This window comes from Phyllosticta capitalensis (genome assembly GCF_038381095.1).
Source record: "Phyllosticta capitalensis strain CBS 128856 chromosome Unknown BKA78scaffold_13, whole genome shotgun sequence".
Classification (NCBI taxonomy): domain Eukaryota; kingdom Fungi; phylum Ascomycota; class Dothideomycetes; order Botryosphaeriales; family Phyllostictaceae; genus Phyllosticta; species Phyllosticta capitalensis.
The window spans coordinates 869,680-882,667 of NW_027117451.1; the positions used below are offsets into that span (position 1 = coordinate 869,680).

At 52.3% G+C, this 12,988-nt stretch overlaps 4 protein-coding genes across 4 annotated transcripts; all 4 read right to left on the bottom strand.

The window, feature by feature from the left end:
• Positions 1 to 46: 46 nt before the first annotated feature.
• On the bottom strand, positions 47 to 898 carry BKA78DRAFT_300465 (uncharacterized protein; the record flags this gene model as incomplete). Its single annotated transcript, XM_066887204.1, has 1 exon — positions 47 to 898. The coding sequence occupies one exon, from the start codon at positions 896 to 898 to the stop codon at positions 47 to 49; it is 852 nt and encodes a 283-aa protein (XP_066738698.1).
• An 825-nt stretch (positions 899 to 1,723) lies between these two features.
• BKA78DRAFT_363487 (uncharacterized protein) lies at positions 1,724 to 3,955 on the bottom strand (the record flags this gene model as incomplete). The annotated part of the gene is made up of 3 exons (XM_066892485.1): positions 2,902 to 3,955; positions 2,007 to 2,835; positions 1,724 to 1,983 (listed from the first exon to the last, which is right to left on the bottom strand). Exons 1-3 carry the CDS (start codon positions 3,646 to 3,648, stop codon positions 1,724 to 1,726), a joined length of 1,836 nt encoding a protein of 611 aa, XP_066738699.1. The 5' UTR covers positions 3,649 to 3,955.
• Positions 3,956 to 5,478: 1,523 nt separating this feature from the next.
• Positions 5,479 to 7,843, bottom strand: BKA78DRAFT_300468 (uncharacterized protein; the record flags this gene model as incomplete). The annotated part of the gene is made up of 2 exons (XM_066887205.1): positions 5,479 to 6,768; positions 6,815 to 7,843. The coding sequence occupies 2 exons, from the start codon at positions 7,841 to 7,843 to the stop codon at positions 5,479 to 5,481; spliced, it is 2,319 nt and encodes a 772-aa protein (XP_066738700.1).
• Positions 7,844 to 8,639: 796 nt separating this feature from the next.
• Positions 8,640 to 10,781, bottom strand: BKA78DRAFT_357613 (uncharacterized protein; the record flags this gene model as incomplete). The annotated part of the gene is made up of 1 exon (XM_066892245.1): positions 8,640 to 10,781. The coding sequence occupies one exon, from the start codon at positions 10,779 to 10,781 to the stop codon at positions 8,640 to 8,642; it is 2,142 nt and encodes a 713-aa protein (XP_066738701.1).
• Positions 10,782 to 12,988: the final 2,207 nt, after the last annotated feature.

Genomic DNA, 12,988 nt, shown 5'->3' on the forward strand with positions numbered 1-12,988 from the left:
CACACTGACCGACCGTATCCACCAAGAATCCGACTGTCTCGACTGCCTACCCTCTAATCTCTTGGGACATCCGCCGCTCTGCATCATCCTCTGTCTCAGTCGTCTTTTCCTCATCCTTGCGGTCCTCCAAGAAAGCCTTCAAGTCGGCAAGAAAGGCCTCGCTTGCCGATTCCTCTGAAGCATTGGTGGACGGACGGGCACGCTTCTCGCCTCGCTGCTCATCTTCTGGCTGCTCTAAAGCCTTCCTTTTTCCCGATTGCGTCGACAGCCCAATGTTGAGTTCATCGTCGCCGTGCTGATCAATCTGCTCTTCATGATTGCGTGTCTTGGCTCCCTCCCCACCTGAAAGCTTCTTAGCCTGGTCCTCGTCTTCAACATCATCTTCATCATCGCTTTCGGATTCTGCGACGGACTTGAGGAGTCCAGTCTCCTTGCTGACCCGAAGCTTGTACTTTGCGAGGAGGTCTTGGGAGAGCGAAGGGACTTTCCATTTCCCCACAACTTTTGCCCTGGCGCTTTTAGCATCTGAGATTGTGATGCCGTGTCCGGTGGGAACATGGCCTTTGGCGCCATTGGCCCTTCTCTCCTTTCGCGCCAGTATTTCAGCATTCAGGTAAGTGACAGCGACCGAGTGGTTGGCGTGAGAGGCGATTGTCATCATTTCTTCGAGCGCCGAATCTCCCATGTTCATGTAGCGGTTGGCGATGCGCATGCCCCAGTGATCCTCTATGGCTTGCAGACAAGTCTCAGCATGAGGACTGACTGGACGGTAGCTTTTCGCCAGAATGTCGCACTGCTCAAGGAACTCCAGAAAGGCCGCTTTTCCAACACGCTGTTGCATCGCTTTATCGGCCTTGACTCCTTCAACGACTTGCGCTAGCAGCTTGCGCCGGGGCATGTTGAAAGTTTCTGAAGCGTGGATGATCGCAGCTTTCGCATCCGACTGACGGTCGGCCGGAGTGAAGCAATCCTGTCCAGGAATTCTTCCTTGCTGGGGCCGGTCTCAATTGTTGGTCGCAGGCTTTTGAGTGCCTCGATAAACTCATTGACACCATCTTCGGTCTCCAAGTCTGCGGTCAAGAGCTTTTTCTCCTGCGAATTCATAGCCGCAGGGCCGCTGAAGGCGTATGACATGAAGTCGAAAATGCTAAGGCTGTGATAGGTCATCGGAGGTGAACGTCTGGAAGACTGGATGTCGGCCAGCGCGTCTCTCTCTGCGAATCCATTATGAGGTGAGCTGTCAATGAGTGTCTGCGATTCCATACCTTGTGACTGCGATAAGCTTTGAGCCATGTTTGTGTGGAGGTACGTCAAGGGTGAGCGGAAAGATGTGAGGAGAGCATGTGAGAGGATGAAGACCGAGTGTGAAGATGATGGTTTGCGGAAGAGATGGCGAGAGTGTAGATGACGAGGGTGTAGATCACAAGGGTGTCGATGATGAGAGTGAGGATGATGGGAGTAAGTCCGCTTAAGGAACGCCAGGGAAGCCGGTCCCCAGAGGTCTCATCATGCCACTCCTGAACTGCGACCGAGGCTGACTGCCGAGACTCGCGATGTTTGAGCGTGGTATTGTCGCGGTTTGTGGAGCCACAGGAGCCGCCTGCAGCTGCAGGGCAACAGGGGCCATCAACAACCTCTCTTCCCCTGCAAACCGCCATCATCTTTCCTTCTTGCCCTCTTTCTCTTCTTTCGCTCTCTATTCAGCCTGCGGGACCGGCCGAACTTACTCCAGCTCCCCATAGACGATGCTGTCCTCTGGATCTACAGCTTTCAGTTCATAGCGGATTGGCAGTCTGGGTCGGGTGACCTCCCTCACGAGCTCGTTGTACGTCTGCTTCTTCCACTCCCGGACGTACTCATCCCACTTGGTCTGGTCGTCGGCAAAAGCCATCTCCACAATCTCCAGTACAAGCGGATTTTCCCATGACATGTTGCCCGTGATAGCCTGCGTCAGCGGGAAACCCCCGTTGTAGTCTCGAAGGCCTTTTTTTTTTGACTTTCGTAACCATCGCGGAGCCCGTACACGGAATCATAGCAGAGGTGGCGGTCACCCCTCTGCCGCGCGTATACGAGATGGAACACGGTGCCATCATCCGCAAGTTCATTGTACCTCCAAGTTGTATTTGGTTTCAGTACCAACAGCGTGCTTTTCTGGACGGTGGTCTCGTATGTCTCCTGTATGCCTCTATCCGTAAGGTTGGTCGTCACTCTACATCTGTTCGAGTCCGGATCCTCCGCCATGATCTTGAGCCAGGACTGAAACATGCTGCCGCTTACGACCCGCACGTCAACAGGATAATCCAGGGGTACCAGGGCCTGAATAACGGTGTCGTTGAATACGCCGTTGGACAGGCTGATCGGTGCAGTGACGTGATGGCGCATTTCGATGTGCGCCGACTGCAGTGGAGTCGGCACCCATGTAAAGTCGAAATCGCCCCTGCCATGCGCGATCACCATCGTCTTCCAAACCTCAGGGGATGTTGCCACAGCCCAAGACATGGGGCTCTGTCTCGCGTAATGGCAATCACTCAAAGCGTAACTCATGGCGTTATCACTCTGGAGCTCACGGAAGGGACTTAACTCCTGCTTAAATCCCTCCTCAAGCTCATTGAGCAATACATCGCGCAGGCAGTCCCCCTTGCCAGCTGGATTCCAACCGAGCCAACCTCCTAAGCGACCGTCGGTGACGTGTAGAGCGCCGTTTTCCTTCCACGATGGCTGCATTTTCTCAATCTCAGCGACGCTGTTGATGAAATGCGTCATCTTCACGAGCTCCTTCTTATCCGGGATAGGGAACGGAATTTGCCGTACTCTCCATAGTTCTAGAAATAGAACCTAGGTCTCTAGGTTTTCGCGGGCATTGCGGTACGTTTTCCAGTCGGCATTGCGCTTGACACACACCAGACTTTTTAGGACGTCCATTGAGTTAGGCGCACGCTCAAGGACTTGTGCCGGTAAAATGTAGTGCAGCCCGTGCGCCATGCGCACTAGATGGGACTCACACGGCACAGCAATAGGGTCGTCGGCCGTGATTATGCGCGCTACAACCTCGACCACCTTGCGCGCATCGAATGGTTCATCCTTTAGCATCTCCATCTCATCTTTTGAGGTAGTCTCCCCACACCGGCACGTGAGTGACTGCACCAATTTCTCTACTTCATCAGCCTGCTTGTCTTCTTCAGCCCGCCAGCTTTCATCATAAGACCAGTCTTGGCTCATGTTTTGGTTGAGTCGAGCCCTCTTCACCTTTACCCAGCTTTTCTGTGCGTCCTCCTCCTCCCTCTTTCTAGGAAATCTGTTCATTGTCCCCGCCATCCCATGCTCACTACGCTCTATTCCATGATGGATCTTGCCCCTTCTTGTCAATTCTCTAGTGGCCCGAGCTAACGTCTGCCCGTTCGTCGCTGTCGCCGCTTGCTTGTTCTTCTTCTCCCTCCCGGCTTGCTTCTTCTTCCTTCCGGCCTGGTCTTCCAAGATGTTTTGACCGACCTTTTTTACAAGCCAGCCATCTTTGCCAACCTCCACATGTAGCTCTTCCATCAACTCCGTATCCAACTCAGACTCGATTCCCCGAAAGTTGCCCTCATCCTTGTCTTTGTTCGCCGATGACCACTTGTGGAAGAGCCTTATTAGCTCCGCTGCGTCCATTGCTGCCGGTGCTGTTTTTGTTGGTGTATTCCTCCTATTGTTTTTGCAATGAATGAGCTTGAGTCTCTGTAGTACGATGTGGTTTAGGCTGAGTACTATGGCTTCCTATGGTACACCCTTGCCTAATAGCATGTTGACCATCTCCTTCACCCGTTTTGGTAGGACGTGAATCCCTTGCTCGCTGTTCTTCCATTGGTTTGCCAATTTTTTATTCAACTTCGCCATTATCTGCGCCTGCTTGTGGCTAGCGTCTCTTGCTCATTGCCACATTTGTAACACTGTCTTATGTGGCGCACTTTGCATGTTGTGCTGCTGTATCCTCTCCACACCTTCATTCCAGAGATTGGCCCACCTGTCTGCCATCTGCCCGCAGCGCTGGGCAAACTTGTGCAGGTAGTGTAACCATTTCTCATCTTCTAGACCGTCGACGTAACGCCACATCTCGACTGCTACCTGCTTGTAGGCTCTATCGGTTGTGGCCTGGGCGAGCTGGAAGTAGAAATGGTCGACTTTTCTGTCTGTTTCATGATTGGGACGCGGCATGCTAGGTCTGGAGACTGAGTTGAACTGGTTATCCGTCATTATGTTTCCGTGGACGCGCAGCGGTATCGTGCGGGCGAAACTAGGTGTCGGATGAGACGGAAGAGGTTGCGGAGGGTGTGACTGAGCCGCAGGCACTCAATTCAAGGCGAGAAGTACCAGGAGACAGTGCTCAAAGCCGTCCGCAGGTGACGGTTTGGCGGACTGCTCGTCGCGCACGAAAAAAACGAAGAAGTGGTCCAAGGCGCGCTCGTATGGTGTCTCGTATAGTGTTGGGCTTGCAGTGGACGAGCAGATTTACGCTTCTTTTCCAGGAATTTCTCGCTATTGTAGCCTGTTCGATGGATGGTCGCAGGATCTTGGGCGCCTCAATGATTTCGTCAACGCCTTCTTCGGTGTCCAATTTTGCGGTAGTGAGCGTTTCTTCCATGAACTGGTTGCTGCGGGGTTGCTGAACGAGTATAAAATAAAGTTCAAAATGCCAAGGCCGTGAGAGGACCTGGCAGGCGAAGGTTTGGAAGGCTGGATGCCGACTAGGGTGTCTATTTTTGGTGAGCCAAGCCATCAAAGAGTGCGGGCGATTCCGAGCCTTGTAAAAGTGAAGGGCTTCGGTCCATATTTGCGTGGAGGTATGTCGAGGGTGAGTGGAAGAATAGGTGGTGCAAGCAGAGGGTGAGATAGAGGTCGTCGAGACGGCGATGTTTGCAAGGGTAGATGATGAGCGATGGATGGGCCTCGACATTCGAGTGGCAGAGGAGCAATACTCAAGGACAGCTCGAGCTGGGGCTCTATTTTCATGTGGTCGCGAAGGAAGAAAAAACGGCTTGCGGTAGTAAGCGAGATGTACATGAAAGATGAGTTCATACAAAGGGTCACGATGTCGTCCCTGCAAGCTGAAGTCATGTCGAGCGGTGAGCGTCGTGCCACGAAGTTTCGCGTACCCCTGTCTTCATTCCTTGCTAGCCTGCCTGCATGCACGTCTTCCCCAGTGGACATGAAACAGATCTCGCGTGTACACAGAGATCATGGGACGCTGGAGTCTTGAACGCCGTTTTGCGTGGTACAATTGTCCAGAATTCGTCAAACCCTTTCGAACAAGTTTTTGGAAAGGAAAGATGCACAGGTCAGTATTGAGTCGCTGAGAAGTGAGGAAAAGGTGTTTGCCTCGTACTGGATACCATTGGAGTCTCCTGAAAGGAACAACAAATTGTGCTGCACGTCCTGCAGCAGCTTTTGCAACTACCAATTACGGGCTGCTAAGGGGTCGGCGCAAGGAATCTTCCAGCTCCTTCACGTCGAATGCCAGCACTTGCCCAAAAACCCAACTACTTCTTTTGCACGCCACCTGTCTTTCAGTTCGCTTGCCATCCACTCTTCTACCTCATTCCAAAAGCTGTCACTCGTCATTGCTTTCGCGCCACCGGCAGACAGATGCGGTCGCTGCTTCCTTTGGGACGGGTCTTGCTTTGATTGCCAGCACCCGCCCAGAAAACCAACGACTTGCTTCGCTTCCCACTTATCTGGCAGTTCATCGGCGACAAGCTTCTCAAACTTGTTCCAAAATTCGACTTCTGCCATTTTGTCCAGGCCCGGAGCAGGTGAATGCTGCATGTTTTCGGATGACCCGTCTACTCTGCCCTCTCCTGTCTTCGACAGCGGCGGGCTCGCGAGGCCCTTTTCCCGCTCTCCCGAGCGTTCAGCAGCCACATCCAAAGACTTCTCGTTGTACTCCTCGTCGTCTGTGAGTTCGAAAATCTTCGTTTTGCCTTTCTCAACATTTGACGGCTGTTTGCTAGGACTACGTAGACATGGCCGCTTCGAACTCTGATGTCTGGTGTTTGGCTGCTTGGCGGCTGGTCTGAGTTTTCTCTGAGTGAGTTTGCGTTTTCCCTGGATGACAATATTGGGACTTTGATTCGACCTCTGGTGCAAAGAATCGTCGTGGTTCTTGACAGTTGGCTCATTGTTGATCTGGTGGCTTCTCTGGGCGTCTTCAGGCGCGCTTACTGTCCTCTTGGTGTCGCGGATGGTGCTCGTGTTACCTTCTTCTTCGTTGTGATCTTCGTCTTCACTGTTGTCTCCAGGTCCAATGTCATCACTGGCACACAGTCTTCCCCTCAGAGCCGCTTCCACACGTTGCTCTGCAATCTTGAAGCCTTCCGACACCAGTAATTTTATTTTTTCCAACTTTGCAGTCCTCACTTCTCTGATATAACTGTCGATAGGATCCGGACCAACGTGAGCAAGCCGTTCCGCTGAATCTTTTGGAGCCATAATTTCACGGTTCGCTTTTGAGCATATTTGATTCTGCCACTTGCAGTTGCTACAACACCCTCTGTAGAATCCAGGAACGTATCGGCAGCAAACGAATGCTTTCGTCATCGGAGCTTTGGCGCAAGTGTCGCAAGGTTTACAGGTGGCTCCAATAAGATGGATAACAAGGGCATCTGCCAAATAATTTCGATCACCGATCTTGGACACGTCGAAACGCTTGGGGTTCCCTAATATATGTGTTCGAGAGGTTCCGAAAGAGAGAATCTCTAGGCGCGTCATTCTGGCCTCTGGAGATCCACCACCATGCTGCACCAATTAGAGATTTCCACAAGATTTTACGAGTCATCCTCACCTCACGAAGACACCTTTCCAACTCCGCAAACTCATGCATGACAGCACTGTGTAGGGAATCTCCCTTCAGATGCTGGACAAATGGACTATCCGCCCATGGAGTCCATTTTGAGTCCATTAAGTCTTGCTTGCGCCGCTCAACAGCTCCAATGGCCCGAAAACGAAACGTCTTAAAGGCCATGTTGACTCTGGCGCGAGGATTCCTGGGCAGGTTGTCAAGTTCTTGATACATGTCTTCGAGCATCGGACCGCGGACAAGTTTCTTTATTCGATCCTGGTCAAGAGTTTCCGCTGTAGTGATGAATTTTTCGAGACCGCTATTTGTCCTGAGATTAGCACTTGAGTCACCTGTCGCTTCGACGCTGCCTCTGACTTCCAATGGCAATTCTTCAACACCAGTGAGAGTTGGCCGCTCTTGGCTTGTGTTGGCTTGTCCTGATCTTTGTAGGCTGGATGATATAGCTTTGTCATTGTGGCTTTGCGCTCTTTCCTCAAATAAAGCATCCACTGAAGAAAGATCCTTGTTGGGCTCTGTCGGAATCTTCAACCCACTTGTTTCTCCACCTTCTTGTCCGTTGACGAGACCGCCGGACTCGCTATGCCTCGTTATCTCTCGAAATGTTTCTCGAAGCGGAGTCTTTTCCATTCGCGCGCTTGACTGGCTTGCGTGGTTGCTGTTGATGTTTCCAATGAATTGATCATCGGTTTCCATCTTTACTTTGGCGCAGAGACCTTGCTTCCCTAGGCTCGCGTCTAGGTTCGCGCGGTCGACGTCGTTTTTCAAATCATTCAACCCTTGATCGAACATCTCGACACATCGGTGGGCTGTTTCCTCGTGCCCGATCCGAGTCCTGCTCTTGCTTTGTGCATTGATGTCAGCCACATCATCGTTCGCTTCCCCGTCTTTGCATGTGTCGATGTCTTCGCACTTGCCCGTCTGGGCCTCCACAGAGTCGTCTTCTCTTTCAGCAGAAAGTGGGGCCTCGAGCCCGTCGGTTGTGGGAGCCATGTCCGGCCTTTGAGTGGCCATAGAATTGTTTGACTGAAGGACATCTGCAGCCAGGACAAGTAAAGGGTGATTGAGATTCCCGGGAAGACGCGGAAACGGCTCACACAATCGACCTGCTCGACATCTGTTAGCAGGGTACACACATGTCATGAGTCAGTGGCAGCTCCGATTAGCATTTCCGCTCTGGCAGAAGGCAAAGTGGCGGGCTGGCCCTGAGCTGGAAGTACCACTGAAAGATGCATAAGAACAGCGGGAGTGAGTGACTGTGTGGGCGCGGTTGTAGAGCAGAGTATTGGGGCGGGAGCCAACTTAGCTCGTCGCTGGGAAACAGAGAGGAGAAGCGCAAACCTGGAAGAGTTCAATTATTTCTTCGCGTGATGCCCGGGAGCTGCCAGACGCTTCGCCCTTTTGCGTCATGCCTACCCCTTTAGCATTGATCTTCCTCTTCTAGCAGCGACACTTGGAAATTTCTATGTTAAACTGCGAGCGCACAGGGAGTATTCATCATCCTGACTTAGTAGCCCCGCTTTGAAATTTTGAAGTCCAACTGCGCGCGCACAGGGAGCATTATTCATCTTCGTTCGCGACATTGACCGCGCCTTGGAAATCACCGAGCGAAAATGGCATCAAGAGGCAGCAACGACCTACACCATTCATTCCCAAAAAAAGCCCAAAGTCCAGAGTGTATCTTGTCCCAAACGAAAGGGTGGTCATCATTGGATGCCATCCGCCGCTCTGTGAGATCCTTCCCGCTCTTTCCTGAAAAATTCCGCAATTTCTTGTACCTTTCATGTCAACCTTTCACGTCATCACCCATTCAAGCCTTCCTCGCTTGCCAGCTCTTGCCAAAGCGACCGAACATCTCCTTTGCCAGCCACTTATCCCCAAGGTCCTCTATGAGGTACGTCTCCAAGTCGTCCCAAAAAGCGTCACTTGCTACCCTTTCTGCACCATCCTTTGATCCATCCAGGAGACGAGCCCGTTTGCCTCTCGCATCCGCATCCTGTGCCCCATCAGCATTCCTTTTCATGCCTGCTTTTCTCTTCTCCAGCGAAGGTCGATCCGCCTCTCCAGGTTTATCAAGGCCAATTTGAGTTCGAGTGTCGTCGACGCTGTGATGGCCGCCAGCATGCGGTTGGTCATCTTTGCTGTTCTCCATCGCTCTGCCTTTGCCCTTGTCCGCGTTCTTGCGGCTGCCCTCAGCTCTGATTGTGTCCTGAGGTGTGTCACTTTGGTGGTCACCTTCTTCCCGCTTCAAGTCATTGTACTCCTCGTCGTCCTCAATTACGCACGCGTCCTGGTCCTCGGCTCTGGCCCAGTGACCCCGGTCCACAGCCGTTTTCCGGCGACCCTCAGCAACGTTGTAACCGTCCTGAATCAAGACCTCAATCTCCTTGAGCTTTGCAAGCTTCGCAGCCTGCTTCTTCTCGAAGGCACTACGACTCGTGTGGACCCCTGTCCACGCCCCAACATCGATATATGCTTCCTCGGAAACGGCTGTCCTCCGGGCTTTGACAGCCTTTGTAGCCCGTGCACGATAGGTTTGGAAGGTGGCAGGTCGAGGGAACAATTTCATGAGGTCGAAAGTCTTGTACATCTCTTTCAGCATTGGGCCAAGGATGATCTCCCGAATGCGGCCTTTTTCGAGCTTTTCCGCGGCGACGATGAATTTGCTGATACCATCTTCTTCCCTGAGATTGCCGCACGGGGGCTCATACTGGCTTTGGGGAACATCTTTTGAGGCTTGGCCGTTTCGTTCTTGCATGCCGTCGGAACATGATCGCTCCCCGAGTACTTCAACCTCGTTGGCTGTGTCATTGTTGAGAATTGTGACCTGATTGTTTTCCTGGTCATCACGGAGGCGCTTCTTGAGGTCTTTCACCTCTACTTCAAGTGCGTTGTTAGATTCCAAGCGCTGATTGGCGAGCGCCTGCAACAAACGGACTTCTTCATTTTTCGAGCTGACTTCTCGTCTAAGCTTTTTCTCGACTTGCTGTGCATCGCGCTGCAGTCGATTGTCTTTGACGAACGTGTCGGCGTCGTCTGCAGTGTCGTAGCTGCTGAGGCGCTTCTCAAGTTTGCGAATGTGCTTCTCAAGATCTTCACTGTTCTCAATGAGACGAGACTTGGCCCATTCGGTTTCATCGACGAATTTTCTGCCCTCCTTTATATGGCGCTTTTTGTTATATCTCTTCGCCTCGTGCTCCAGTTGCTCAATCTTAGAATTGTTCGTTTCAAGCTGAAGGCGTAGCCGGGCGATTGCCGCCCTTTGACGAAAAGTTTTGTCGGTGTGTGCGTCTTGATCATCCACATCAAGTCTGGAGGACAGTCTCTTCTTAAGACGGCTCAGCAGATTCTCGACATTCTCGACCCATCCTAACGCCACGCAGTGATCGACCCAGAAGATGTCGAGCTCTTTCATTTGAGAATCAAAGAGCGCAGAGAAAACCTTGATGTTGTGCAAAACCTTGTCTCTCTCAGAGATATTCAGATTCGGTTGAGATTCAAGCTTGGCCATGTTTTGTGTGTGGCTTTGCCGAATCTTCGAAATGTACTCGACCTGAAAGACCCATTGCTCTTGTTGTTTGGAGATTGAGTCTTGCAGTTTCCCAATCTCTGTCACAATCTTTTCGATTTCCTCACAGCTCTCGGCACGGCCATCGCGAGTTAAGATCTGAATCTTTCGGAGTGTAGTAATTTCCGCTTTTCTTACCTCTCGGTCGTTGGAATCCACAGATATTTGCTTCTCTAGGTCTTCGATGCGGTCCCTGGCAAAACAGTACGTTTGAGAGCGCCAGTCTTTTCCTTTGCCTCTGGCACGTGGCCCGGCAAGCAGTGGTTTGTCACAGCTGAATTTCTCCAGAATGTCGACAACGTTGCGGCCGTCCAATGACCGGATGAAAGCTTCAAAGTCGGCGGTTTCGGAAGCAATTTTTTGGGGCAAAGTCCAGAAAGACATAGTTGCCGAGAGGGCAGATGTACTTCCAGCCCTTGGCCGCTTCAAGGATTCGGTCGAGCGTGCTTCAGTCTGCCCTATCACTGCCCCTCCCGCATCATTGGTCAGCACACGCCCCAAAAGACCCGGCAGGCACGCCGCATGCACTCACCAAGAGCCAAACACCGGAAGTACCGGATTCTCGAGTATGGAAATAGCTCCAAGAGCCACGCCGGAGCAGACCGTCGCCGGAGCAGAATTTCGCCGGAACAGAAACGCGTCGAAGCAAGACGTTCACCGGAGCAGAAACGCGTCGGGATAGGAACGAGTTGAAGCAGGAGCCTTTCAAAGCAGAGCCTCACCAAAAAACGCCTCACAGAAGAAGAACCTTGTTGAAGCAAACCCGGTTGCGGCAGAGTCTCATTGAAGCAGAAACGCGTCGAGAAGACAAGAGGAAGAGGACGTTGAGGAAGTTGAGGAGGAAGGCGGCGGCTGTTAAAGCCCAACACATGTAGAGGGCGGGAGCTTATTTGTACTGCACACACCCTGCCACCACTGCGGCTGCCCCACCAAAGTTTAGGCTCGGAGGCGAGGGCGTGTTGAAGAAGAGTGAGAAAATAGCGAAAAGTGTTCGTACCTCCAACGGCGCAAAGTAGCGGGGAGGGAGGATGTGGTCGTTTTCAATTTTGGGAAGGAGATGGGGTTGAGGGGGATGGATGGCTTGGGCCTTGCCCACGACGCGGATACATGTGGCTGGCATGCAGCTTGACGACTCGCCTGGCAGCAAGTACCGGTACAGTGCAACATCACCACCGCCTGCGCACCTCCGAGCCACTTCACCACACCCACCTCATCAGCCCAGCGAGCAAGTAGAAGCATTCATTCCCAATTACCTACCTACCTACCTACCTGCCTACCTGGCACATCGTCTTTTTTGCGCGCCACCAACCCCACCAATCCTACTATTCAGAGCAGCGGCAGCAGCAGCAACAGCTAGCACCACCGACTACAGCCACTCTCTCCATTGGCCACTCCCTCCATGCCGCTCGCAGTCAATCACATGAACCCCCGTCCTGAAGCATATGGAATCAATGCAAATTTTTGGATTTGGATGAGCAGGTACAGTGCAGCCAAACCTTCAAAGCCAGAATGATGGCAAAAGCAGCAAGCCGCAACTTCAAAGGGAGCATGGCATAGAAAAGCAGAGCAGAGCCCAAATCGAATCGAATGGAACAAAATCAAATCCCGCAAAAACGCAAGCACGAGGAGCAAGTGAGGAGAAAAAGGAGCAAGCCGAACCCATTGTGTGATTAGTTCCTAGTAGAGACCACCAGACCAGCAGAGACTGGGGAAAAGCGAGAGAGAGATGTAAAAAGCAAAAGGGAAGGAAAAAGAAGATGCAGCCATGTCATTTTTGTGCGAGCGCACGGAGACGGGCGCTCTAGATACCGCAGACGGCAGGCATGATTAACTGTTTTGAAAAAGGGTGAATGGAAAGCAGAGGAGGAGGGGCATTATTACAAGCTGCATGCTCGTGCGCAAAGGCGTACCATGCGCAACATATTGTCGCGGGCAAGATGATGAGCGCACGAGATGCTATCAAGGCCACGGAAAAAGGCCTTTGAATAAAGAGCACCAGGAGACGCCAGACGGCAAGGGGACCACTAGAGCAGAAGAGCAGACCGAAACTCCCGAAAGAGAGGGCACCAGACCCACGCTGATGCCGATGCTCGAAAATGTGGTATACCATGCTGGAAAAGAGACGCAATTACTCCAGTCCGTCCGAAAAGCAAAGAGAAGGAGCAGAAAATCAAGGATCATGGGTACTCGTGAATGCCGTGCTGTTTCCGAATGCAATGTGGGAAGGTAAGTCTATGTATTGAGTGGTGGATGCGCCGGATACCCTTGTTTAGACCCCGATGCTATGCAGAGTGCGTCAAGCGTGACAGCGTAATCGTAGAGCATAGGCGGCTGAACCGTGTCCAGCGACGTCATTGCTCGTGAGAGGGAGTGGAATGGCGCAGTGCTGATTTGGATCTACAGTTCCAAATCAGCCACCATATGGAGGGCGGTACATGGGGCGCGGGGGTGGATAGCCACCATACACCGATGGGATGGAGTAAGGTGAGTAAGGGTTTGGTCCTGGAGCAAGTGGTTGATGCGAGTTATGTAGCAGAGACGAGCTGGGCTGGAGAGGCTGAAGTGATGGAGGCGGAGGACGCGGGCGATGC